The following is a 27,754-nucleotide window of genomic DNA, read 5'->3' on the forward strand; positions in this document are numbered from 1 at the left end:
TGTTTATTTATCGATTGATTGATTGATTGATTTGTCCTGTGAGTCTGTATCCTTGTTTTTGTTCTGCTGCTGTATATCTAATCTGATAGCAGAGAGAGAAGGAGAGGGAGGTTAGGACACCCACCACATGACAAACCAACACAGGATCCCAGATTAGGAGCCAAGTGACAGCCATGCAATGGGTGACATCCAGGGCCGGATTTATATGAAAAGAGGCCCTAGGCTATTCCACTTATGAGGCCCTTTCACCTTCCATTTTTAAGTTTGTAAATTACATGAGAGATAATAAAATACATCATTACTGTGATATATATCACTATGTTAAATGAAACATGTTGTGATTGGTACTAACCTGTGTGGAAAATTAACGCGTTGATCTTAACCAATACATTTTTATGTTTGTTTATTAGTCATATGCATAGAATTTCTCCTTATTTTCGGTTCAGTGTTTTAGTGTTCACTGTTTTTAGAATAGTGTAATTTTAATTTTGCTAACAATTTGAATGTAGGCCCCTCTTGATCTTGAGGCCCTAGGCTGAAGCCTAGTTAACCTATAGGAAAATCCGGCCCTGGTGACACCTCAGCACCACACCAGTTCAGATGGAATGGAACCAGTGTGAGGTTTTTTATGGTGGCTGGAGTGCCAATTTGCCACCAATTTGCACTTTGGAGGGCCTACATGCAGATTAACAGAACAATTGCAGGTTAAGGGCCTTGCTCAAGGGAGTCACTTTTGGCATTTATGGGATACGAACTGGCAATCTTTGAATTACCAGTGCAGATCCATAACCTCTGAGCCACCACTTTGCCCAGTACTCTTATTCTAAGAGCCAAGCATAAAAAAAGCATTGAGGCGGACTTCTGCTGTTATGCACCAAAAATGGGGAATACGTTAACAAATAAAGGTATGCCAAGCTAACACGGTGGATCAATTTTAAAAAAGCTCCTAAAATCCCACTTTTTACTTTTTTAATTTGGCTTTTTTAATAGCTGAATTTTAGTTCTACCCTTAATAATTTAGATATGCATGAAATTGTCATACTCTTTGGTTTTTTTCTTTTCCGGGGCTTCTGTGTTGTGGTTTCTGCACCACCACCGCCTGATCAAAGTCCTGTGCAGCCGTCTGTGCTGTGCGAATGCCTGCATGAAAGCGGATATCCGCGAGACCCACTGCACTGCATTGAATTCTCTAAGACAAGTCAAGTCAAGTTGGGGAGCATGCACTGGTACAGTGAGTTGCTGCACTCACAACACAACGAAACAACTCGGGATCCCTGTTGGCAACCCCCCAGGCAGACATGCGGTCCGCTCCAACCCTCTGTCTGCCACAGCCAGGTGTTATGTGGACGACCCCTTGGTCTGGTCCAGCCACTCGGGTCTCCAACAATGAGGATTTTACGAACCGGATCACCCTCGGGTAAACGCGCCACATGGCTGTAGTGCTGTAACTGACGCTCCCTCACAATGCAGGTCATGTGCCTCATTCAAGACTCCATGAGCAACACAAAGTCAAACCAACGGTACCCAAGGATGTTCCGGAGAGACACACATGAAGGAGTCCAGTCTTCATCTCAGGTCACTGAATAGCATCCATGTCTAACAAAAAGGGAGCACCGGGACTCTAAAGACTTGGAACCTTCATCCTTTTGGATAGATATTGATATAGATATTGTGATGGACGACCGGCTATGGACTCCGGTCGCCACCCCCAGGCCGCTAGGAGGAGCCCTCCAGACAACATGATGGTGCCCCGACTTCCAGCAGGGCCTCATGGACTCTGTAGTTTATACACACAGCCCTGCTGGATACCTTGGGGGCCACCGGGAGTCGCTGTAGGGGGGCTAGTGGGCTCTTGCGTGCCCTATAACCCGGGAGTGCGTCACAGTCACGTGACTGGAGGAAGCGACGTGCTCCCGGGATGAAGAAGAGAACTGTTTGCCCTGACCCGGAAGGAAAACGGACTTGTGGGTTTGGCCAGGAACCACTTCCGGGTCAGTGGCTATTAAAGGATTGTGGGAAGCCCAGAACACTGAGCTGAGCTGGGAGGTAGGGTGGCAAAGTGTCTGGGCGAGGAGGATTGTATTGGTTATTGTAGAAGAGTGTATTGTATATGAGTGTGGAGTGGAGGGTGCTTGGTGCACGGTATAATTATAATAAAAATATTAGTTATACTTTTACCTGGTGTCTAGAGTGGTACCTGAGGGTTCAAGAGGTGGACAAAAGCCTTAACTGCTACAATATCTATCCAGAATGCCTGGTGAGGGCTGGGTGGTCTTTCGCCCCCCCCCCCCCACCCTTCCTTGAACCCCTGCAGATTTTGTGTTTTTCTCCAGCTTATCTGGGTCTTCCCTGCCTTCTGACCTTTTCATTAGAGACTTAAAAAATGACACTAAATATATTACAAGGGACTCAACGTTTCTACTATTTACATGTCTATTTTATGTAAGTGTGCATTGTTCATTTTTTGTATGTTATTTATTTATTATTACGCTCATCAAATTACATTTTTTTTGGTAACCATTTTTTTGACATTTTGTAAAGCACATCCTATGTATGAAAATGTGCAACAGAAAGAAATGGTGCTATTGTTGGTTAACAATCGGTCGGCCCCCAGTGACGCAACGGAGCATTCAGTCTCCTCCGCTAACTCCGGTCGGACCCCAAGTGAGTCACTTTGCCCACAGGATCTCTTACTGGAGAAATGAAACTGAGTCAGCGACATTTCACAGCTCATTTACATAACTGCTGCACTCTCCCTTTAATTGCCACTTTTGTGTTTCTTTTTCGTTTTTGTGTGCTTACTACACTCCATTCATTTCCCCAACTGTTTACTCCAGTTTGGATTACAAAGCAGGATCTCTTCAGTATATCAAAAAACTCAGACACATTTATTTTTAAAACCCACACCTTTTATGAGTCTCAGATTGTTTTGGATGTATATTTGTTGGTTGAATATTTGTATTGGCACCAGGGCCGTCTTAATGCATGGGCACACTGGGCAGTTGCTCGGGGGTCCCATGCTAATCTATGTACTGTATGTTGTGACTCGCTGTCAATAAATAAATACTGTACTATGCTAAACTATAAATACTTGTTATTGTGTTACAAGTGGGCATTGGCAATCACCTCTGATTTAGTATCACGGTCACCTCTGCCACCTCCCGTGCCTGTATGTGTTTGGATCTCACGCACTATGTAACATAAAAGCATAAAATGTTAACGTCACTTCAACGCAATTACTTGCAAAGAAATTTCACAAATGTTTGTAATGAACACTTGATTCATAATAAATAATGTAATTTCATATGGTGCTGTCTCCGTCTTGTGGTCTACCAATTGAGTATCATTTATATGTTGAGCTTTTGGTGTTTTTCAAGGCTCACATTATATAGGGTGGTCCAGATCTAATTATGCAAGTTTCATTACGCTATAACTTATTAAGTTTATTACATAGAGAATTCACAAAAAAATTCTTTTTTGTTGCCGATAGATGGCAGCACCTGTCCTGCATTCCAAAATGGCGGGGAGACGGTTGTCAGTCGAACAGCGGGTGCGATGTGTTCGCCTTTTCATAATTGTATAATTAGATCAGGACCACCCTGTATTGTTCAAACTTTTGTGCCGCACAGCAGGTTTTTTAGTGTTTAAACACAATGCGGTGTTCACTGGATGTTCAAACTGTTCTCCATACAGTCTCCAGTTAATCCAAAATGCGGCTGCAAGAATTATTACAAGAACAAGAAAATACGAACACATAACTCCAGTTCTTAAATCCTTACACTGGCTCACGCTTAAGTTTAGGGCAGATTTCAAAATCCTTCTTTTAACATACAGTATAAAGCATTAAATGGCCAAGGTCCGTCTTACTTGTCTGAACTTATCATGACTTACAAACCAGAGCGTACATTAAGATCTCAAGATGCCGGTCTGCTTATGATTTCAAGAATTAATAAAATAACAGTGGGAGGTCGTGCTTTTAGTTACAGGGCCCCTAAACTGTGAAATGGTCTGCCTGCTACTATAAGAGATGCCCCTTCGGTCTCAGCTTCTAAATCCCGGCTGAAGACTCACTACTTCAGTTTAGCACACCCTGACTAGAGCTGCTGATTAACTGTACAGACTGCATCTCTGTTGTTAGTCATTAGCACTTAAACATAAGTAACATGACAGTTATAATTGTATAATAACCCTCACTTATTCTGTTTTTCTTCTCGGTACTCAAATGTGCCACTTGGTGCCACGGCCCACCTGCCAAGTTGTTTTGCCTGCCTAAGGTAAAGTCATCCCAGATGGAGGATCGTGGGAATCGTGGGAAAGAGGGGTCCTTTCATCGGATTGGCTGGTCCAGCGCTGTTTCAGCCGTGGAATGGCCAAATGGGGGAGGCAGCTTGAAGGATGAGGTCTCCAGGACTCTACACAAATCCAAATCTTATTATGGGATATATCATCTACTGTTAAATTCTGCTCTGTACTTCTAAAATTTATATTTTTTATTTCTTACTATATTGAGAAATTGTTCTGTTCTGTGTATTGTATTGTATTGACCCCCTTCTTTTGACACCCACTGCACATCCAACCTACCTGGAAAGGGGTCTCTCTTTGAACTGCCTTTCCCAAAGTTTCTTCCATTTTTTCCCTACAAGGTTTTTTTTGGGAGGTTTTCCTCGTCTTCTTAGAGAGTCAAGGCTGGGGGGCTGTCAAGAGGCAGGGCCTGTTAAAGCCCATTGCGGCACTTCCTGTGTGATTTTGGGCTATACAAAAATAAACTGTATTGTATTGTATTGTACTTTTCGCAGATACGCCTTTTCATTGGGAAGAAACACTACTTTTATCCCTGATGGCAACACGAATTAGATGATCTACTAGTCTCTGACTTAAAGTTTAAATCCGAACATATAAAGCATTAAATGGTCGAGGTCCGGCTTACTTGTCTGAACTTATCATGACTTACAAACCTGAGCGCACATTAAGATCTCAAGATGCCGGTCTGCTTATGATTTCAAGAATTAATAAAATAACAGTGGGAGGTCGAGCTTTTAGTTACAGGGCCCCTAAACTGTGGAATGGTCTGCCTGCTACTATAAGAGATGCCCCTTCGGTCTCAGCTTTTAAATCCCGGCTGAAGACTCACGACTTCAGTTTAGCACACCCTGACTAGAGCTGCTGATTAACTGTAAAGACAGCATCTCTGTTGTTAGTCATTAGCACTAAAACATAAGTAACATGATAGTTATAATTGGATACTAACCCTCACCTATTATGTTTCTTTTCTCAGTACTCAAATCTGGCACTTGGTGCCACGGCCCACCTGCCAAGTTGTTTTGCCTGCCTAAAGTAAAGTCATCCCTAATGGAGGATTGCAGGAATTGTGGGAAAGGGGGGTCCTTTCATCGGATTGGCTGGCCCAGCGCTGTTTCAGCTGTGGAATGGCCAAATGGGGGAGGCAGCTTGATGGATGAGGTCTCCAGGACTCTAAAAATATCCAAATCTTATTATGTGATATCATCTACTGTTAAATTCTGCTCCATACTTCTAAAAAAAAATTTATTTTTTATTTTTTATTGAGGATTTGTTCTGTTCTGTGTATTGTATTGTATTGTATTGACCCCCTTCTTTTGACACCCACTGCACGCCCAACCTACCTGGAAAGGGGTCTCTCTTTGAACTGCCATTTCCAAAGTTTCTCCCATTTTTCCCTATAAGGTTTTTTTTGGGAGTTTTTCCTTGTCTTCTTAGTGAGTCAAGGCTGGGGGGCTGTCAAGAAGCAGGCCTGTTAAAGTCCATTGCGGCACTTCCTGTGTGATTTTGGGCTATACAAAAATAAACTGTATTGTATTGTATTGTATTGATTTTCGGTAATACTGATGGTTTCCTCATTGTGATTATGTAACATTACTTCTATTTATTATTTATTTTATTTATGTTCATATATTTTATTTCTATTTATGTTATTTATGTTATTTGTATGTTTTCTTTGGCCACAGCATTCCTATTTTGTTTTAAATGTGCTATATAAATAAATTGACATTGACATTGATTTTGTTGGAAGTACCAATACAATAAATATATGTTTCATTTTATGGACCACTTAACATTTTTATTCCTGTGAGTGGTTGTGTAGGTGCACTGCTTTTCCGGGGGGCCCATGATGCTGTTAAGACGGCCCTGACTGGCACGTCTACACACATTCAAACTGCGGACATCAGGATACGTACCCGAGTGGAGCAGTAGTGGAATAAATGGCAGCCCAGAACCCCATAGTTGTTCAAAAAGAAAACAATTCTTTGCACTATTGGCCTTTGGTTAGTTTGCCCCTCTCCTTAATTGTTTTCTTGCGAAGAGGGGGTTGATGTGGGTTTGCCTCTTAAAGGGGGATTTGCACCTTTAAGGTGCGGACAGGACAGTCGGCCTAAAGGGGATTTAACCTGAAAAGGTATGAGGCGACATTTGGATGTGAAGCAAGAGGCAACAGCGCTAGGGCATAGGGAATCCCCAACTGGAACGTCACCTGTTGGAAATCGGAGTTATAAGTGAGACGCGTCACGATAACAAACCTGTTGTTTGCATTTTTTTTTCTGGAGCAACCCACTACTTTTCCGGCAGGACAGAACATTTATATTGTTTGTGTCAGCTTGCTGGGGATTCCTTCCTGCTTCCTCCTTTGCCACTTTTAGTCCATCCAGCTGCACTCATAACCCATTGCGACAAAGTGACAACATGCTTCCAGAGAGGAAAAAAAACAGAAACATAAAGAAAATAAAACCAAATAAGGACGAGGCCAGGGGTGAAGGTCCAGCAGAAACTTGACATTGTGGCCGCACAGAGTGGCTGCCATGACGTCTCATACTCATAAATGTGCAGGGCGAGCACTTAACGGGGATGCTAGCAACAGCCAGGTTTGCTGGTAATATGTCATCAGTGCAAGACATGTGAAATGAGCAAAAGGAGCAACTGAGCAAGATAATTCTAAGTAAAGAACGTGGAATAAATTAAAAATAACACAGGAAACAAAAGTCAACGCAGCTAGACTGTGACCATGAATGTGGTGCCAAGTGCCACACTACACTTCAACAAGGACTGATTTCAGTTCCCAAATGCTCAAAGGGCCTTAAAACTCTGAAGTAGATCTTCCCATGTCTGAGATGTGCCATCACCTCAGCACTGAGACCTGGTGGACCAATGCCAGGGCACTTAGTATGGCTTTACAGAGTGTAGTGTAAGACTGACTAATTACTACAGCTGTGCCAGTTGCCATGGCCATTCATTTACCCATCCTGGCACCCAGCACTGACTTTGGAGTATCTGTTACTTTAAACAAGGTCTAAGGGCTTTAAAACTCTGAAGGTGAGCTGCCCATGTCCAAAATGTGCCATCACTTCAGCACAGAGAACTGGTGGACTGATGCCAGGGCACCTAGTATGGCTTTACAAAGTGTATTTTAAGACTGACTGATAACTACAGTTGTGCCAGTTGCCATAATCATTCACTTACCCATCCTGGCATCCAACACTGACTTTGGGGGATCTGTTACATTAAACAAGGTCTAAGGGCCTTAAAGCTCTGAAGCTGAGCCGTCCATGTCCGAAATGTGCCATCACCTCAACACTGAGACCAAGTGGACTGATGTCATGCCACCTAGTATGGCTGTACAGAGTGTAAGGCTGACTGATAACTACAGTTGTGCCAGTCGCCATGACCATTTGCTTAAGCATCCTGGCATTCAACACTGACTTTGGAGTATCTGTTACCTTAAGCAAGTTATGCATCGTGGCTTTGGAGTTGTTATGTTATAGCCAGGGATTTTTTTTCCCTGGCTGGTGTTTATTTTCTGTTTTATAGTTATTTCTGTTTCTTATTGAATTATTATTTTCATGTTTATTTGTCATTTCTAAAAGTTTTCTTTACCATTTGTGAATGATGTACTATAACTTTAAATGTCCTGCCATTCCATATGCTTTGTGGGTGGAGCCCCAGGAGGTGGAGCCACCCTGACATCACTGCTGCTGGCTCCTCCTTCTGGCTTTAAACTCTCAGCCAGCAGTGAGACACAGCAGTGGGGCACTGAGGTTGTAGAGACCTTCACTGTAGGAATTGTTGTTCTTGATTTGACAGTTTATTCGATTTATTTTGCTTCTGTCTTTGGATATTACTACCGGATTTTGAGACAAATCCTATTTTTCTTGCTGTTCTGCTTTCAGTCTGTGGAAGAAATTTAACTGGGTGTCCCGTACAGGCAATAAATGCAGGCAGGAGAAAGTGCCAATCATTATTCTTTATCAAAATCTCGCAAGAGGCAACAAATTCATATCTTATGACCAAGTGTTACACAAAGGAAAAGAGCGCCCCCTGCGCTATATTTATGCAATTCATCAATTCCAAGGAATTCATTACATAATCAGAAAACTTAACATGATTGATTATACCCAACTGCTAAAGGGACGTGACAAACGTTGAGCCCTTAAATTACCACAATTAACCCCAGTCCTGTTAGCTTTTGAGTATGTGATTTTTTAGGAGTGTTAAAAGTACCCTCCATGCCCAGGATGCACGTTCATTTTTGTTCTGAACCATATGCTTCCTAAGCTTGCCATCAACAGAAAACTTAGCCTGAGTACAACAATAGAACAATGATTATGCATTAAATATAAACTTTTTCTCGTAAGCCTTATATTTTATTTTGGTATAAAATGACTAAAATTGCATTATCTTAATAGCTCAGGAGATAAAAATATAAAACTTGAGCACAGATAAAAAAGTTGGTCTAGTTTTAACAGTAACCTACTTCACAAGCTAAGTGCAATTTGAACCCTGGCACAAATTCACCAACAACAATAACATTTATTCTAGAGCACATTTTCAAACAAATGATGGAATGCAAAGAGAAGTTTATAAAAATTAAAAACATAAAATTAAAATAAGTCCAGGCAATACTAAATAACAAAGAATAAAGTAAGGTCTGATGGCCGGGTGGACAGAAAAAACAAATGAAGTCCATGTGCCTGTCCTTCTCCACGAAAATTTCCGTCACTTTCTTGTAAAAGTCCTCCTTATTTTCCTTTAGTTTTAAAAGTCAATCTTCCATTTTGGCAGTCAGTCGGGACAAAAAATAAAAATAAACGGACCACTGCAGTGCACTTGACTTTCTGATGTCGCTAACTTATTGGCGCCTCTGCTTAGAATGGCAGCAACGAGCACCTGTTGGTCTCACATGCGCCCCCTTCAGGGCGGCACAGTACTGTCTGTCTCGCCTTGTGCCTTCTCACTGCGGTTTTATGTCTGGTCAGCAAGACTAAATATGTCACACACATCCATCCATCCATTTTCCAACCTGCTGAATCTGAACACAGGGTCACAGGGGTCTGCAGGAGCCAATCCCAGCCAACACAGGGCACAAGGCAGGAACCAATCCCGGGCAGGGTGCCAACCCACCGCAGGACACACACAAACACACCAAGCACACACTAGGGCCAATTTAGAATCGCCAATCCACCTAACCTGCATGTCTTTGGACTGTGGGAGGAAACCGGAGCGCCCGGAGGAAACCCACGCAGACACGGGGAGAACATGCAAACTCCACGCAGGGAGGACCCGGGAAGCGAACCCAGGTCTCCAGGTCTCCCAACTGTGAGGCAGCAGCACTACCCACTGCGCCACCATGCCGCCCTGTCACACACATTCATTAAAGATATTAGCCGGCGTGTGGAAAGTCAGGGTGTATAATAAATGTGTCTGCAAACCTTATATTGGCGACTTACAGACAGACAGCAAAAGGCACTCGCCAGCCAGTGTGTGAGGAGAGCGCAGTCCGAGGTGTGGTGAGAGTTGTCGCTGCCGCTCCTCGCATTTCTCCCAGATATTTAAACAGGAAATGCCATTTCAGCGATTTTAACTATAAAAATGATTGAAATGACTGGAATCATACAGCAAACAAATTTAAAGCACAGACCAGTGGAGACATTTATTTTATGTTATCATTATTAGTTTTTTATCATGATGCCCCCCTGCAGTATTTTAAAGTCAATTCTGAAAGGCACGGGTGACCAATGTAATGACGTCAACACTGGAGAGATGTGCTCTCGGTTTAAAGGTGGAGGCTCCAGCTGTCCCACTGCATCGAATCCTCTAAGGTGAAGCCTAAAAACCAAATAAGGAATAACTTAAGCACATTTACGTATGTTAGGTTGAATATCCAGAAAGGACAGGGTGGTCTTTTGGCATTGAAGCCCTGAAAATGTTTTTTTTTTTTTGATTTTTCTCTCCTTCTGACCCTCTGACCTTATCATCATTCGGACTTATCATTAGAGACTTAAAAACCTCAAACTTCAAAACACTTACAAGTGGTCTAAAGGAAGGCGTCTTGCTGTAAATACATTTCATACATATAGATGTACACACTGGACAGTTTGGTTCCTTTTTCTGAAAAGGCATTTATTTATTTATAGACAATTATTAAAGCTGAGTAGAGTCACTTGAGCTGCTGACGTTGCGCCTTCATGAAGCGACAGTGTTAAGAGAGCCATCGCCATCACACAACTCTCTCTTTCCTGACTGGTAGCAGGACAGACGTCTGCTGGCGACCTGAAGGTGAGTGCTGTTTGAATTTGCTCTCTTTGGTAGTAAATGGCAGATATGCTGTTTTCAAAGAGCTCTGGAAATTAAAATCAGGCTAATTAAAGGGGCAGAATGTTCTTTTTCTTTCTTTTTTTTTCTTTCTAACACTGCGTTAGTCATTTTGTACCACAGCAGGAAAAAAGCAAAACGTCGTCACACATATCAGTGCCTTCTGATTAAATGTTTTCTGTTGGGTGGCACAGTTGCCAGTGCTGTCTACAGCTCTGGAGTTCCAGGTTCAAATTCCATGCCTTGTTCTTAACCGTGTGGAGTCTTCATTTTCTTCTTGGATGGTGTGTTTGTGTGTGTGTTTATTTTTTCCGGTCCTTTCATTTTTATTTCTGTAGATGGCCAAGGCTTTGCTTGGTTTAGATAATAAATGGATGGGTAATCTGGGCAGCACTCTGGAGTGAGGAGCAAAATATAAAATTAAAATCATCTGAGCTACAATCGAGATTGGGCGTGCACAGCCCTGAATCAGATTAAGGGGGTCTGAGAGTGTCATGTTATGTTATGTTATGTTGTAAATGGGGCAGAGTAAAGGAAGCCAACCTTACTGATGCACATACCTACCTCCACTGTGCATATCTGCTAGCTTGGTTGGCATGTCATCCTGATCTGAGACCCCTTGATTTTGAGAGACATTGTGCCTTCTTGTGACCAAGTATGGAAGAAAGAGGATCAGGAAATGTCTTAAACAACAACAACATCTATTTCTATAGCACATGTACCTAAAATTAAATCTTAAGTCATTATGCCCCACACACTCACCTCGCAGATGGCGTCTTAACCTGCTTCTATTAGCAGACGAGAACTGTACAGAATTTATATCCAAACAAATCAGTTTCTTCCTAGAGACAAATAAATCCTCAGAGGTTTCTGCAGGAATACTCTGGGAAACTCCAAAGGCCTTCTTAAGAGGACAGATTATTTCATATCTTTTTCACAGGAATAAATTAGAAACCAAGAAAGTATCAGAGCTAAGAAGCAAAATTACTAGAACAGATGAAGAACATGCCAGGCGTCCAAGCGAGGCTCTGCATAGGAAAAGGCAGGCTCTGCATTCAGAACTCAACCTCTTAACAACTAATTTATAAATCAAGAAATCATTACTATGAACACGGAGAGAAAGCTAATAAGCTTTTAGCTCAACAAATCCACAAGCAAGAAGTTCGCAATGCAATCCCAGTAATCACCAACACGAATGGGGATGAAATCATTGACCATAAAAATATAATGCACACATTTCGAGTCTACTATAAATCCTTAGGGCGGCACGGTGGCGCTTCTGCCTCGCAGTTAGGAGACCTGGGTTCGCTTCCCGGGTCCTCCCTGCGTGGAGTTTGCATGTTCTCCCCGTGTCTGCGTGGGTTTCCTCCGGGCGCTCTGGTTTCCTCCCACAGTCCAAAGACATGCAGGTTAGATGGATTGGTGATTCTAAAATTGGCCCTAGTGTGTGCTTGGTGTGTGTGTGTGTTTGTGTGTGTCCTGCGGTGGGTTGGCACCCTGCCCAGGATAGTTTCCTGCCTTGTGCCCTGTGTTGGCTGGGATTGGCTCCAGCAGACCCCCGTGTTCGGATTCAGCGGGTTAGAAAATGGATGGATGGATGGATGTACAAAACCAAGTTTCTAAGACAAATGCTGTATGTTTATCTTAATATGCACTGCATACCAAATTTTTTAATGCACAAAAACTATATTACCCCTAAATAACTACATCACCCCTTGATCGTTCCCTTTATGCTCTCACACTATCAAATACCACATCTAAGTTCCTAGCTCAGGGTATAATGAATGGTACTAGCAAACCGAGATTTCACTCAGAGGCACTATGGAGGTCAGAGATCTCAAACAACACAATCTCAGTTTTCTTTGCATTAAAATCAAGAAAATTTATTGACCTTAAGGATGTCTTCCCCACAGTCCAAGAAGGACTTAAAGGAGTGACCCCTGGCTGGGAAGCCCCTTCAGTATGTGTTCCAGGGGAGCAAGCATGGGCTACCCAATACCTCCCCTGGGATGCTAGATGGCAACCCCCCTGGGTTGCAACAGTGCCCCGGACTCCCGCAGGGCTTCATGGGAGTTGGAGTTTGGTGCAGCTCTGTTGGGATCCGCAGGCGCCGCCAGGGGGTGCTGCAGCAGGAGCTGCTGGGCCCTTATGGGCAGTGTTTTCACCACACCCGGAAGTGCAGCCGGAAATGGGCAATCAAGCACCTGGGGCACTTCCCGGTAGACCCTAAGGGGAGCACATACCATTAGAATAACTTGGGATACAGAAGGACCCTCATGGATCTCACAAGTGAGAGGGGCAGTGGAGGAGGAGGAGCAGCGCCCAAGGTGTATAAGACACTGCAGACTAAATTCTCGATGTAATTCTTTTTAATTTAAGGAAAATGCACAAATCTTTGAATTGAATCTGATATTTGGCTTTTGAAGCATTTCTATCCTCCTCTTCCTCGTTCTGCTTCTTCTTTTTCTTCTCCTCTATCCCCAGGTTTTGCACACTCCAAACTGTATTCAAGCTCCATTGTACTTTCTTCTTTACAGATTGAAGGTGTTTTAGGCTCAAAAACTGGAAACATGAAGGCCCTCCAGCCAGGCCTGGCACTGCTGTGTCTTCTTCTAACAGGTAAAGTAAATGAACCTTCTGTTCTCAACTATCCACAGAAATGGAAGAACTGAGGTCTAATGTAGCCTCCCATTTTACCCATTTAAACTTTTCTCAAGAAAAATGTAATTTAAAATTTTAAAGTCAACTTGAGAAATGGGTGACACGGTCAGTTAGCACTGCTGTCAGACAACAGTTGGCTGGGATTGGCTCCAGCAGACCCCCGTGACCCTGTAGTTAGGATATAGCGGGTTGGATAATGGATGGATGGATGGATGAATATATTATAATATTTTGAAAATCACCCCATTTTTCCTCCTTCTGGGCACCAAATTCTAACTAGCATATTGAAACCTTCCCAAAATATATATCTCTCTCTATTATAAAAAAAAAAATCTTGGAAGGAAGAAGACGAGACGTGATTTTCTCAGAAAGACACTTATACGTCCCACGAGAAAGAGATTTAAAGGACAAAGAGTAGATCACAAAGTAGAACGTCGTAAAGAATTTAAAAACATTGGCGCGGTACACATGCAGAGCAGGTTAGAGCTAATGAAAGTACGAAAATTCTGAAGTCAAAAAAAAGGATAGGAAAGATCACATTAACGCAAACAAACAGAAATTATTACTCGGTGAAATAACGGAATAGTGAAAAGAGATTGAATATATTGTTCGGATTTAAACTTTAAGTCAGAGACTAGTAGATCATCTAATTCGTGTTGCCATCAGGGATAAAAGTAGTGTTTCTTCCCAATGAAAAGGCGTATCTGCGAAAAGTACAATACAATACAATACAGTTTATTTTTGTATAGCCCAAAATCACACAGGAAGTGCCGCAATGGGCTTTAACAGGCCCTGCCTCTTGACAGCCCCCCAGCCTTGACTCTCTAAGAAGACAAGGAAAAACCTAGTAGGGAAAAATGGAAGAAACCTTGGGAAAGGCAGTTCAAAGAGAGACCCCTTTCCAGGTAGATTGGGCGTGCAGTGGGTGTCAAAAGAAGGGGGTCAATACAATACAATGCAGTACAGTACACAGAACAATTTCTCAATATAGTAAGAAATAAAAAATATAAATTTTAGAAGTACAGAACAGAATTTAACAGTAGATGATATATCCCATAATAAGATTTGGATTTGTGTAGAGTCCTGGAGACCTCATCCTTCAAGCTGCCCATTTGGCCATTCCACGGCTGAAACAGTGTTGGGCCAGCCAATCCGATGAAAGGACCCCTCTTTCCCACGATTCCTGCGATCCTCCATCTGGGATGACTTTTCCTTAGGCAGGCAAAACAACTTGGCAGGTGGGCCATGGCACCAAGTGCCACATTTGAGTACCGAGAAGAAAAACAGAATAAGTGAGGGTTATTATACAATTATAACTGTCATGTTACTTATGTTTAAGTGCTAATGACTAACAACAGAGATGCAGTCTGTACAGTTAATCAGCAGCTCTAGTCAGGATATGCTAAACTGAAGTCGTGAGTCTTCAGCTGGGATTTAAAAGCTGAGACCGAAGGGGCATCTCTTATAGTAGCAGGCAGACCATTCCACAGTTTAGGGGCCCTGTAACTAAAAGCTCGACCTCCCATTGTTATTTTATTAATCCTTGGAATCATAAGCAGACCGGCATCTTGAGATCTTAATGTGCACTCAGGTTTGTAAGTCATGATAAGTTCAGACAAGTAAGCCGGACCTCGACCATTTAATGCTTTATATGTTAAAAGAAGGATTTTGAAATCTGCCCTAAACTTAACTGCGAGCCAGTGTAAGGATTTAAGGACTGGAGTTATGTGTTCGTATTTTCTTGTTCTTGTAATAATTCTTGCAGCCGCATTTTGGATTAACTGGAGGCTGTATAAAGAACAGTTTGAACATCCAGTGAACACCGCATTGCAGTAGTCAATCCTACTAGAGATAAATGCATGAATTAGTTTCTCAGAATCCTGTTTATTTAAAAAGCAAAAAAGTAAAAGATTACCAAAACGTTGGCGTGATACACATACAGAGCAAGTTAGAGATAATCGAAGTATGAAAATTTGAAAGTCTCAAAAAAGGAGAGTAAAGATCGCATTAACACAAACAAATGGAAATTATTACTCGGTGAAATAACGGAACAGTGAAAAGAGATTGAATATATTATGTAGATTTAAACTTTAAGTCGGAGACTTGTAGATCGTCTAATTTATGTTGCTAGTGAGATTTAAAAGATTCCAAAAACGTTGGCGCGGTATGAAGTCCCGTGAGACAGAGACTCTTAACATGAGATTCTTTCAAATCACGCCCTCCTTACAACTATTTTCAAACAAGACCACGGTCATCTAACCCCTCAGTCGTGTGAATGCTTTTGTCAGACACTCTTCCTGCGCTCTCAGCTCTTAGTAATGTAAATGCTTTTGGCAGACACACTTAATGTGCTCTCAGCTCTTATAACTTTTATCAGGACAATAATTTTATATGTTCTAGATGACACGTCAACGGCAAAGCGAAGAAGAAAGAGCATGGACAAGAAAGTTGTTTTATTTATTAGAGAGAAAGAAACGATATTCACTCACAGGCAATTATGAGTTGCGTTGTCACGATGTAAGTCCAAACACGGAATCAAAATTCAAAGCGATCTTGAAGAAAAGTTAATTCCAAATATTGTTTTTACTAAAGTTTCAAATAATGCATATGTAACAATTCCCATGAAAATAACAATCTCTTTATATTGTATATCCGGTTAACCAAACCCGGGGTTGGACGAGCGAAGTGAGCAGGCAGCAGAGCCCCCTAGTATTTTATAAATCTTATTCTGTGCTTACATTACATTTTCTATTACTTTTATATTTCTCATTACTGTATCACACCCTCAAGCTTTTACAGGAAAACACCCTCAATAAAAATAGTGAAGTGAAAATTCAGAGATGTTATTTTCTGTTAATTTAGTCAACACTTCCTATAAAAAAGCAGAGGTGATCCAAACCACAGAAACAAAAGTAAGCGCTCGCCTGACTGTGATCGAGCCATCATCCCAGTCTTCAGCAAACCCCACCATGTGTGACTCCATGGAATGCTCAGCCTGGACAGGTTCTAATGCTGCTGGCAGTGTGTTACAGAAAATGTCCCAGAGGGCCTGAGAGTGTCCTGACCTGTCATGTTAAAGAAAATCCGTCCATGCTAATGTCAACTTCTTTCATTGCATTTTATTTTATACGGTTGTTAAATTACACTCTGTGATAGAAACAGGGGAGTCAGTGAGCCCCAAACCCTTCACAAACACACCCATAATCCTGGATACAAATAAAGGATGGTTTATTACCAAAGTACCTCCCCAGAGTAACAAGCACAAAGCACATACTCTTCTCTCTTCCAAGCACCTCTCTACAATTCTTTTCATCACTGCACTGCCCTCCTTCAATTGAGTGTCTTCCCAGGTCTGACATGCCTGAATAAGGGAGTGTGGTCCCTTTAATTGAGGACCCAGGAGTACTTCTGGTGCCAGAGCTACTGCCTGATGGAAGTATTTCCGGGTCATACAGAAGTCCCATATTCTCGGGAGTGCATCTCCCTGCAGCACCCCCTTGTGGCACCCATGGACTCCAGCAGGGCTGTGCTGCCGGACTCCAACTCCCAGCATCCCCCCCTGGTTTCCAAATGGGCGCCAATATGGAGGGCTGCTAAACATCCCTCTGAGACAGTCCTGGCCAGGGAACATCTTAAGCACATGTCCAGTCAGGAATGCCTGTCCATTTACTTGCGGCTTCCCATCCAGATAAGTAATCTTCCCATCTACTGGCTGTGATGTCCGTCCATTTACTTGGTTAGGGGAAGTCACTCTTCTCCCTCTTGGTTGGGACACCTGTCCATTCAGTGGTGGCCTCCCGTCCAGGTAAGGAACCTTCCCCTCTTCTGGTAGTGATGCCCGTCCATCCTAAGTGGCACTTACAACTCTTTCAGATTGTTCTCCTTCTCATTGTTTAAGTTTTTTTTTATTCACATTGGAAATTCTCCACTTGGCTATTTTTATCAAATGATCCTCATTTATCCTTTTCAGCATCGATTCCTCATCTCAGTTCAGGTTCAAAACTTCTTTAACCACAAGTCACTGAAGCAAAAAAAAAATCCGCACTTAGATAAATGAAGAGACGTTCCCTGAGGATTTCCATCTGTTTTGTAGTTGTCAAATGACTAGACGTTGACACCAAAAAGAGGTTTGGGGCAGCCACCCGTGTACTCGAATAAGGCTGCAATAATGGAGATTTGGCAACATAGAAGTGTACAGGTCTGAGTCCAACAACAGAACTGAATACAAGTGAAGGTTGTCTGGATTTTAAAGCAGGTGGGCGGAAGTGACATCATTACTGTGCCAAACCTCATCTCATTGTTGGTTAACCATCACCCGGTCAATCGTCATCTCATAGCAGTCCTCACACACACCCTGTGTTTTCTCAGTCTTCAGCAGTTTGTTTTTTTTTAACATTATAATCTAACATTTTATTTAGCATTTTAATTTCTTGCTTAGACAATGAAAATGTTGTGTTAATGTGAACCCACAAATTGTTTTCAGAGGTTAGTTTATGACTTTATGAGCTTCATTCATGATCCTGGAATTTGAGTCAGAGCCATCATTCAGAAAGCACTTGTATCCAAAGCCAATGTACCATCTGGATGAACCTGATGACATCCATTTCACAAAATATCTGAACATAGTTCTTGCTGGGCTGAGCGCACTGAGTGTGCAATACAGTAATCCCTCACTTATCGCGGGAGATAGGTTCCAAGGCCAACCGCGATAACTGAATTTCCGCGAAGTAGGGACACCATATTTATTTAATTATTTAACGTGTATTTGGACGTTTTTAAACCCTTCCTGTATTGTTTACAACCCACCCTTTACTCTGTTAATAAGAGGGACAACTGCTAAGCAATATGAAATCGGTTGATAAGTTTACACTTACTGTATAGTGAAGTACACGTAGCTATATATGACGTGATGATGGTGATGAATATGCTGCGCAGTAAAAATGATGACGATGAAGGTGATAATCCCCTGAATGCGGTAGCAAGAGCACGTTAATGCTGAATGAGTGAGATGAGACTTCCTGGTTAATGCAGCACTCCATCGCTGAGCCAATCAGCAGCACACAGGAACTCTGATTGGGTAGCTTCTCAGCCATCCGCCAATAGCATCTCTTGTATGAAATCAACTGGGCAAACCAACTGAGGAAGCAAATACCAGAAGTAAAAAGACCCATTGTCCGCAGAAACCCGCGAAGCAGCGAAAAATCTGCGTTATATATTTAGATATGCTTACATATAAAATCCGCGAAGTCGTGAATCCGCGAAAAGTGAACCACGAAGTAGCAAGGGATTACTGTATCTGAGTTGTCCCCCTTCCATCTTGTCTGTTTTCACGTCAGCTGGTGGCTGCTTTTGCAGACACTCGGCCTGCTCAATGTATGCATCTGCTGCTGTTGGTTTTGCTATTAGAAAACTTCTTATCAAGTATATTTATAGTTGACTCATTTTGGACGCGAGTTTCCTGTTATCATGAAGCATTATAAAACATTTCCAGATGTTCTTTATTTTCATGACATGTGCTTAGTGAGGACATGTCACACAGAGTTTGTTTTAGTGTCATTTCTGTTCCAGTGTGGTGCTGAGGTGCCACCTGCTGCTGCCCACTCCGAGTGGTTCATTGTGTGGTGGGTGCAGCAATCAGCATATGCTCTGAACCTCTGTGCAGTGAGTGGGCCATTCAGTTTCCTGATGTCAACATTCTGGTTTTATACCCCGGCCCAACCTCCAGCCTTTCTCACTTCACTTCTGCCCAGTCTGTTGGGTTTTTATGATTGTAGTGGTTCCATTGGCTAGATTGTCACTTAGCCTGATATATGACTCTGTTCCTGTGTCACTTGAGCTTCAGTGATCCTGCTGTTTGTTCACATTGAAATCTTAGAAGAGAAAGATGAAAATACACGGACCTTTGTCTACAGTATGTGCTCACTGAGTTTGGTAGCCTCTGGCCAGCTGGTGTTCCCTCATACTGCCACACTTTATAAATACACAACTCTGTGGGTCACTCTGGTGAGGTCTGTAGATGAAGATGTCTACAGTCTCTACCTTTAAATCCCAATGCCTCAGGCCTGATGGCTTCATACTCTCACTTGGTATAGATAGATAGATAGATAGATAGATAGATAGATAGATAGATAGATAGATAGATAGATAGATAGATAGATAGATAGATAGATAGATAGATAGATAGATAGATAGATAGATACTTTATTAATAACAAGGGGAAATTCACATACTCCAGCAGCAGCATACTGATACAAAAAAACAATATTAAAGAGTAATAAAAATGTAGGTAAAAACAGACAACAACTTTGAATAATAATAATAATAATTCATTACATTTATATAGTGCTTTTCTCAGTATTCAAAGCGCTATCCACACAGGGAGGAACTAATGTTAATGTTTACCCACCCCCCCCCAACCCCCCCCATGGTTGGAATTGAAGAGTCGCATAGTTTGGGGGAGGAACGATCTCCTCAATCTGTCAGTGGAGCAGGACGGTGACAGCAGTCTGTCGCTGAAGCTGCTCCTCTGTCTGGAGATGATCCTGTTCAGTGGATGCAGTGGATTCTCCATGATTGATAGGAGTCTGCTCAGCGCCCGTCACTCTGCCACAGAACATCTTGGTAGAACAACTATAGCATCTTATTGCAGATGTTGAAGGACGCCAGTCTTTTAAGGAAGTATAGCCGGCTCTGTCCTCTCTTGCACAGAGAATCAGTGTTGGCAGTCCAGTCCAATTTATCATCCAGCTGCACTTCCAGGTATTTATAGGTCTGTACCCTCTGCACACAGTCACGATAGATAGATAGATAGATAGATAGATAGATAGATAGATAGATAGATAGATAGATAGATAGATAGATAGATAGATAGATATGAAAGGCACTATATAACAAATAGATAGATAGATAGATAGATAGATAGATAGATAGATAGATAGATAGATAGATAGATAGATAGATAGATAGATAGATAGATAGATAGATATGAAAGGCACTATATAATAGATAGATAGATAGATAGATAGATAGATAGATAGATAGATAGATAGATAGATAGATAGATATGAAAGGCACTGTATAACAAATAGATAGATAGATAGATAGATAGATAGATAGATAGATAGATAGATAGATAGATAGATAGATAGATAGATAGATATGAAAGGCACTATATAACAAATAGATAGATAGATAGATAGATAGATAGATAGATAGATAGATAGATAGATAGATAGATAGATAGATATGAAAGGCACTATATAACAAATAGATAGATAGATAGATAGATAGATAGATAGATAGATAGATAGATAGATAGATAGATAGATAGATAGATAGATATGAAAGGCACTATATAACAAATTGTCCCATTTGATTCAAAGAAAAAAACTGAAAACAAACAATCCTGCAGAATGGTGTCAAACAATAAACCACAAGCTAAAGCCTCCTTTTAACATGTAAGTGCTGTTCGGTTAAGCAGGTTTGACTCTGAGGAGCTCCATCTTCCAGTTTGGCTCGTACCAAAGTCAGACGGTTCTTTCCGTGGATGTGTGGCTTTGGAGATGATAATGTTGCTGACAGTGCCCCCTTTTGTCCCAGAGTGGTACTACATAACTATGAGTTGCGAGGAATGTGATCCTTACATGCGCGTTCATAACAATAGATAGACAGATAGCTACGAAAGGCACTACATCATAGTTAGATGGACAGATAGTTCTTTATTTTTCCTGAAGGTGAAATGTAGCTTTTTACAGAGGTTCAAGAAATATTATAACTATATAAATACAAGATGGGAGATACTGTCCTAAAGGAAGAACCCTCTGGAATGGATTCTGGAGTTTATGTATGTTGACTCAACATTCTCATCATCTAAGCAAGACACTGTTGCTAAAACAAGTGCAAAGTTTAAAGTTGTGGCCAGGAAGCTGAGACAGAGAAAAATGTTAAAGCTGCAAGTACACAAAACCCTAAATACATTGGTAAGTCACACATTTTAACAGCACATCATGAACTGTCACAACATCCGCAGCTCTAGCAAGCGTAGCTGCAGATAAAATAAAGACATATCAACTTCACTTTAAAAGCTGAGATCAGTAAAAGAAGTCTGAAGTGAGTTTTATATTTAACAATAGGCATTTCTTAGGTCACCATTAAATAATCTTAAAGCAGTAAACATTTCAGCAAGGGAAAGGTGTTATATAAATAAAGTGTATTATTATTATTATTTATTTCTCAGAATGTGGAGGAAATCTGTTTGTTTACAGCGCCGTCATAAAGTCTTCAGACCCCTTCACACTTTACAGTTTTTGTTTCAGCTTAGTTCTAAAATGTTTTCTTTCCTCATCAAGCAACACTCAGTACCCCAGACAAAAATACATTAATAAATAAAATAACAGGATTTTAGTATTTTTCCCAAATGTATTAAAAGTAAAAAACTGAACAATCCCATTGACACAAGTATTCAGACTCTTTACAGAGTATTTAGTTGAAGCCCGTCTGGCAGCCATTCGGAACTGGAGTCTTCTTGGGCCTGACATCTGGATTTCTGCGGATTTTCTGGCATTCATCTCTGTAGATCCTCTCAACCTCCATCAGGCTGAATGGAGGCCATCGGTGGACAGGGGTCAGGTCTCTCCAGAGATGTTTGATTGGGTTTAGGTGTGGGTCTGACTCAGCCATTCATGGACATTCACCAAGTTGTCTCTAAGCCACTCCTGTGTTGTCGTTGCTTTGTGCTTAAGGTTATTGTCCTGTTGGAAGGTGAACCCTCATCCCACTCTGAGCTCCAGAGCACTCCAAGCAGAGTTTATAAAGGATATCGCTGAACTTTGCTCCATTCAGCTCTTCCTCCACCATGCCCTGTCTCCTGTCCCAGCCACTGAAAAACAACCCCATAGCATGATGCTGCCACCACCATACTTCACCGTTGGCTGGTATTGCACAGGTAATGAGCTGTGTCTGGTTTCCTCTAGACATGACACTTAGTTCTGAGGCCATTGAGTCCAATGTTGGTTTCAGAAGACCAGATAATCTTGTTTCTCACAGTCTGAGAGTCCTTTAGGTGCCTTTTTTGCAATCTCCAAGTGGACTTCCATTTGTTGTCTGGCTACTCTGCCATAAAGCCCAGATTAGTGAAGTGTTGAAGTGGTGGTTGTCCTTCTGGATGTTTCCATCATCTCCACTCAGGTTCTGTGAAGGTCAATCAGAGTGACTGTTGGGTTCTTGGTCACCTCTCTCACCAAGGTCCAATTCCCCCAACTGGCCAACTCTACGACAAGTTGTGGTTGTTCCAAACTTCTCTCACTGACGAATTATTGAGGGTACTGTTCTGAGTAGTTCTGGTGGGTACCCCAGGTTCAACTAAAGGGTCCTGTTCGATAGAGGTTGCACCTGATCCAGAATTGCTCCCTCAGTACAGTGCCGATACCCCAGAAGTACTCCCAGTTAAGAGGAGCCCTCCGCCCTCATCCAGATGAGTTTGAGTCGGGACAGGAGAAGGACAACACTCACCTGGAAGGAGAAAAAAAAAGAAATAAATAATGATGATGAGGAGGAGGAGGAGGAGAATTGTTTATAGTGAAGAAGTCTGTCAGAAGGTATTTTGTTTAATAAAAAATAGCTTATTTGAACCCGAGACTGTTGTGGTGAAGGTGCATATGAGATTTGGAGATGTGAGATGCCCCCTACAGGCCAAACTACCTACTGAATTTTTGCACAACAGCATCATCTGCTGGAGGATGAAGGGCAATGCCCACCCGTCCTTAATAAGAAGATACAACTGTACTTTTCCTTCTTGTGTCTGGCAAGCTTTATAAACAGCTAATGAACTGAAGGTAAAATTGTAGATGCAGATTATAGATTTTAATGTAAATCACTGATGCTTCCTAATTTGTTATTAAAACAAAAGTGAGACTCGATACATTGATGTTTTATGTCATCCTTATTATTTTTTTGTTTGTTTGTTTGTTTATTGGCTTACAGCTGTTTGTACCGACTGCCAATCCTGGAGCCTGAGTGTTCCTCATAAAATATCAGCACTCCAAGGTTCCTGTGTGGTGGTCCCTTGTGAGGTCACTTATCCTGGTGAAGCAAAATCGGCAGATGAAGTGACTACCATCTGGTACAAGAATTCTGATACAATGTTCAGTTCAAAAGAACAAGTGGACCGCTGGAAGCAGATTGGCGACATTGAGCTGAGGAACTGCACTCTGGAGATCGATCAAGTTCGGAATACTGACGCTGGACGGCTCCATTTCAGGATTGAGGTGAAGAACTTGAATAGCTACAGCTTTAAAGAAAATCTAGTGACCGTGGAATTAGTAGGTGAGATTTTATTATTTTCAACTTTTCATTCCATGTACTGTATGCTCAGTTGATTTAGATTTTTAGATTTTTGAACAATCCTGGCACTAAATGTACAGATGTATAAAAATATCAACAAAAAAAGTAAATTGGGAGTGGTCTCCACTCGACTTTCTTGTATACTCAGATATGGGGATGGATATTTGAGGGGTAAACCACAAGACAATGATTATATTTTTATATTATGCACATTAAAGAACCATCATCAACAAATCAATCCATCCATCCATCCATTTCCTTCCGCTTATCCGAGGTCGGGTCGCGGGGGCAGCAGCTTGAGCAGAGATGCCCAGACTTCCCTCTCCCCGGCCACTTCTTCTAGCTCTTCCGGGAGAATCCCAAGGCGTTCCCAGGCCAGTCGAGAGACATAGTCCCTCCAGCGTGTCCTGGGTCTTCCCCGGGGCCTCCTCCCGGTTGGACGTGCCCGGAACACCTCACCAGGGAGGCGTCCAGGAGGCATCCTGATCAGATGCCCGAGCCACCTCATCTGACTCCTCTCGATGCGGAGGAGCAGTGGCTCTACTCTGAGCCCCTCCCGGATGACTGAGCTTCTCACCCTATCTTTAAGGGAGAGCCCAGACACCCTGCGGAGGAAACTCATTTCAGCCGCTTGTATTCGCGATCTCGTTCTTTTGGTCACTACCCATAGTTCATGACCATAGGTGAGGGTAGGAACATAGATCGACTGGTAAATTGAGAGCTTCGCCTTGCGGCTCAGCTCCTTTTTCACCACGACAGACCGATGCAGAGCCCGCATCACTGTGGACGTCGCACCGATCCGCCTGTCGATCTCACGCTCCATTCTTCCCTCACTCGTGAACAAGACCCCGAGATACTTGAACTCCTCCACTTGAGGCAGGATCTTGCTCCCAACCCTGAGAGGGCACTCCACCCTTTTCCGGCTGAGGACCATGGTCTCGGATTTGGAGGTGCTGATTCCCATCCCAGCCGCTTCACACTCAGCTGCGAACCGATCCAGAGAGAGCTGAAGATCACGGCCTGATGAAGCAAACAGGACAACATCATCTGCAAAAAGCAGTGACCCAATCCTGAGCCCACCAAACCGGACCCCCTCAACACCCTGGCTGCGCCTAGAAATTCTGTCCATAAAAGTTATGAACAGAATCGGTGACAAAGGGCAGCCCTGGCGGAGTCCAACTCTCACTGAAAACAGGTTCGACTTACTGCCTTCAATGCGGACCAAGCTCTGGCACCGATCGTACAGGGACCGAACAGCCCTTATCAGGGGGTCTGGTACCCCATACTCCCGGAGCACCCCCCACAGGATTCCCCGAGGAACACGGTCGAACGCCTTTTCCAAGTCCACAAAACACATGTAGACTGGTTGGGTGAACTCCCATGCACCCTCCAGGACCCTGCTAAGGGTATAGAGCTGGTCCACTGTTCCGCGACCAGGACGAAAACCACACTGTTCCTCTTGAATCCGAGGCTCGACTATCCGATGGACCCTCCTCTCCAGGACCCCTGAATAGACTTTTCCAGGGAGGCTGAGGAGTGTGATCCCTCTGTAGTTGGAACACACCCTCCGGTCCCCTTTCTTAAAGAGGGGGACCACCATCCCGGTCTGCCAATCCAGAGGCACTGTCCCTGATGTCCATGCGATGTTGCAGAGATGTGTCAACCAAGACAGCCCTACAACATCCAGAGCCTTGAGGAACTCCGGGCGTATCTCATCCACCCCCGGGGCCCCTGCCACCAAGGAGTTTTTTGACCACCTCGGTGACCTCAGTCCCAGAGATGGGGGAGCCCACCTCTGAGTCCCCAGGCTCTGCTTCCTCATTGGAAGGCATGTTAGTGGGATTGAGGAGGTCTTCGAAGTACTCCCCCCACCGACTCACAACGTCCCGAGTCGAGGTCAGCAGCGCACCATCCCCACCATATACAGTGTTGACACTGCACTGCTTCCCCTTCCTGAGACGCCGGATGGTGGACCAGAATCTCCTTGAAGTCGTCCGAAAGTCGTTCTCCATGGCCTCACCAAACTCCTCCCACGCCCGAGTTTTTGCCTCAGCAATCACCGAAGCCGCATTCCGCTTGGCCTGCCGGTACCTATTAGCTGCCTCCAGAGTTCCACAGGACAAATGGGACCTGTAGGAGTCCTTCTTCAGCTTGACAGCATCCCTCACCGCCGGTGTCCACCAATGGGTTCGGGGATTGCCGCCACGACTGGCACCGACCACCTTATGGCCACAGCTCCGGTCAGCTGCCTCAACAATAGAGGCACGGAACATGGCACATTCGGACTCAATGTCCCCCACCTCCCTCGGGATGTGGTCGAAGTTCTGCCGGAGGTGGGAGTTGAAGCTACTTCTGACAGGGGGCTCTGCCAGACGTTCCCAGCAGACCCTCACAACACGTTTGGGGCCTACCAGGCCTGACTGGCATCCTCCCCCACCATCGAAGCCAACTCACCACCAGGTGGTGATCAGTTGACAGCTCCGCCCCCTCTTCACCCGAGTGTCCAAGACATGTGGCCGCAAGTCCGATGACAGGACCACAAAGTCGATCATCGAACTGAGGCCTAGGGTGTCCTGGTGCCAAGTGCACATATGAACACCCCTATGCTTGAACATGGTGTTCGTTATGGACAATCCGTGACGAGCACAGAAGTCCAATAACAAAACACCACTCGGGTTCAGATCGGGGGGGCCATTCCTCCCAATCACGCCCTTCCAGGTCTCACTGTCATTGCCCACGTGAGCATTGAAGTCTCCCAGCAGAACGAGGGAGTCCCCAGAAGGTATGCCCTCTAGCACCCCCTCCAGGGACTCCAAAAAGGGTGGGTACTCCGAACTGCTGTTTGGTGCATACGCACAAACAACAGTTAGGACCCGTCCCCCCACCCGAAGGCAAAGGGAGGCTACCCTCTCGTCTACCGGGGTGAACCCCAATGAACAGGCTCCAAGTCGGGGGGCAATAAGTATACCCACACCCGCTCAGCGCCTCTCACCGGGGGCAACTCCAGAGTGGTAGAGAGTCCAGCCCCTCTCAAGGAGATTGGTTCCAGAGTCTAAGCTGTGCCTTGAGGTGAGTCCGACTATATCTAGCCGGAACCTCTCAACTTCGCGCACTAGCTCAGGCTCCTTCCCCTTCAGAGAGGTGACATTCCACGTCCCAAGAGCCAGTTTCTGTAGCCGAGGATCGGACCACCAAGGTCCCCGCCTTCAGCCACCACCCAACTCACACTGCACCCCGACCTCCTTGGCCCCTCCCATAGGTGGTGAGCCCATGGGAAGGGGGACCCACGTTGCCTCTTCGGGCTGTGCCCGGCCGAGCCCCATGGGTGCAGGCCCGGCCACCAGGCGCTCGCCATCGAGCCCCACCTCCAGGCCTGGCTCCAGAGTGGGGCCCCGGTGACCCGTGTCCGGGTGAGGGAAAACACCATCCAAATTTTTTGTTCATCATAGAAGGTCTTTTTGAACTGCACTTTGTCTCATCCCTCACCTAGGACCAGTTTGCCTTGGGTGACCCTACCAGGGGCATAAAGCCCTGGACAACAGAGCTCCTAGGATCATAGGGACACGCAAACCCCTCCACCACGATAAGGTGGCGGTTCGAGGAGGGGTCAACAAATCAAATCAAATTAATAATATATTGAAAGATTATTATAAAAGTAAAATTGAATAAATCAGACTATGCAGCTGCATGAATAAAAGGTAAAGTACCACTTCTGGTTAACGGAAATAGCCCAAAAATTGAGAGAAATCTACGTTTTGTACCGAATAGTTGCATGCAAAATTTGGTTGACCTAAGTGAAAGTGTACTCAGGTTATCATGTTTACACATTGTCGCAATAACGAGACATTACACAGATAAAGTTTGGGGCAGCCACCCATATAATGTGGTATCCTGGCTGCAAAGTTGTTTGTTCAATAAAGAGCACTGATGTGCATACAACAGAGTCCAAAACAAGACTTACACATAGAGGAAACGGTTAGACTTTTAAAGGGGAAGACAGGAAGTGAGGTCATATGGGTCTGGCTCAGGTTCATCTGCCATTGGTTCAAGTCCGGAGGTGACATCACAGAGGCCGGAGCCGGTAAGGTCTTCTTCCATTGACTCAGTCCCGGAAGTGACGTCATGAGAGCCA

General features: G+C 43.6%; 1 protein-coding gene across 2 annotated transcripts in view; it reads left to right on the forward strand.

Annotated features, from left to right (window-relative positions):
- Window positions 1-10,445: 10,445 nt before the first annotated feature.
- LOC114667887 (myelin-associated glycoprotein-like) overlaps window positions 10,446-27,754 on the forward strand; it is a 41,137-nt gene continuing 23,828 nt past the window's right edge. For both annotated transcript variants that reach the window (XM_028823403.2, XM_051920689.1), the window contains exons 1-3: window positions 10,446-10,584; window positions 13,158-13,239; window positions 23,263-23,604. In XM_028823403.2, the coding sequence (XP_028679236.2) occupies window positions 13,191-13,239; window positions 23,263-23,604 (391 nt within the window). In that variant the 5' untranslated portion in view covers window positions 10,446-10,584; window positions 13,158-13,190. The remainder of the gene's footprint in view (window positions 10,585-13,157; window positions 13,240-23,262; window positions 23,605-27,754) is intronic.

This window comes from Erpetoichthys calabaricus, chromosome 17 (assembly GCF_900747795.2).
Source record: "Erpetoichthys calabaricus chromosome 17, fErpCal1.3, whole genome shotgun sequence".
Lineage (NCBI taxonomy): Eukaryota > Metazoa > Chordata > Cladistia > Polypteriformes > Polypteridae > Erpetoichthys > Erpetoichthys calabaricus.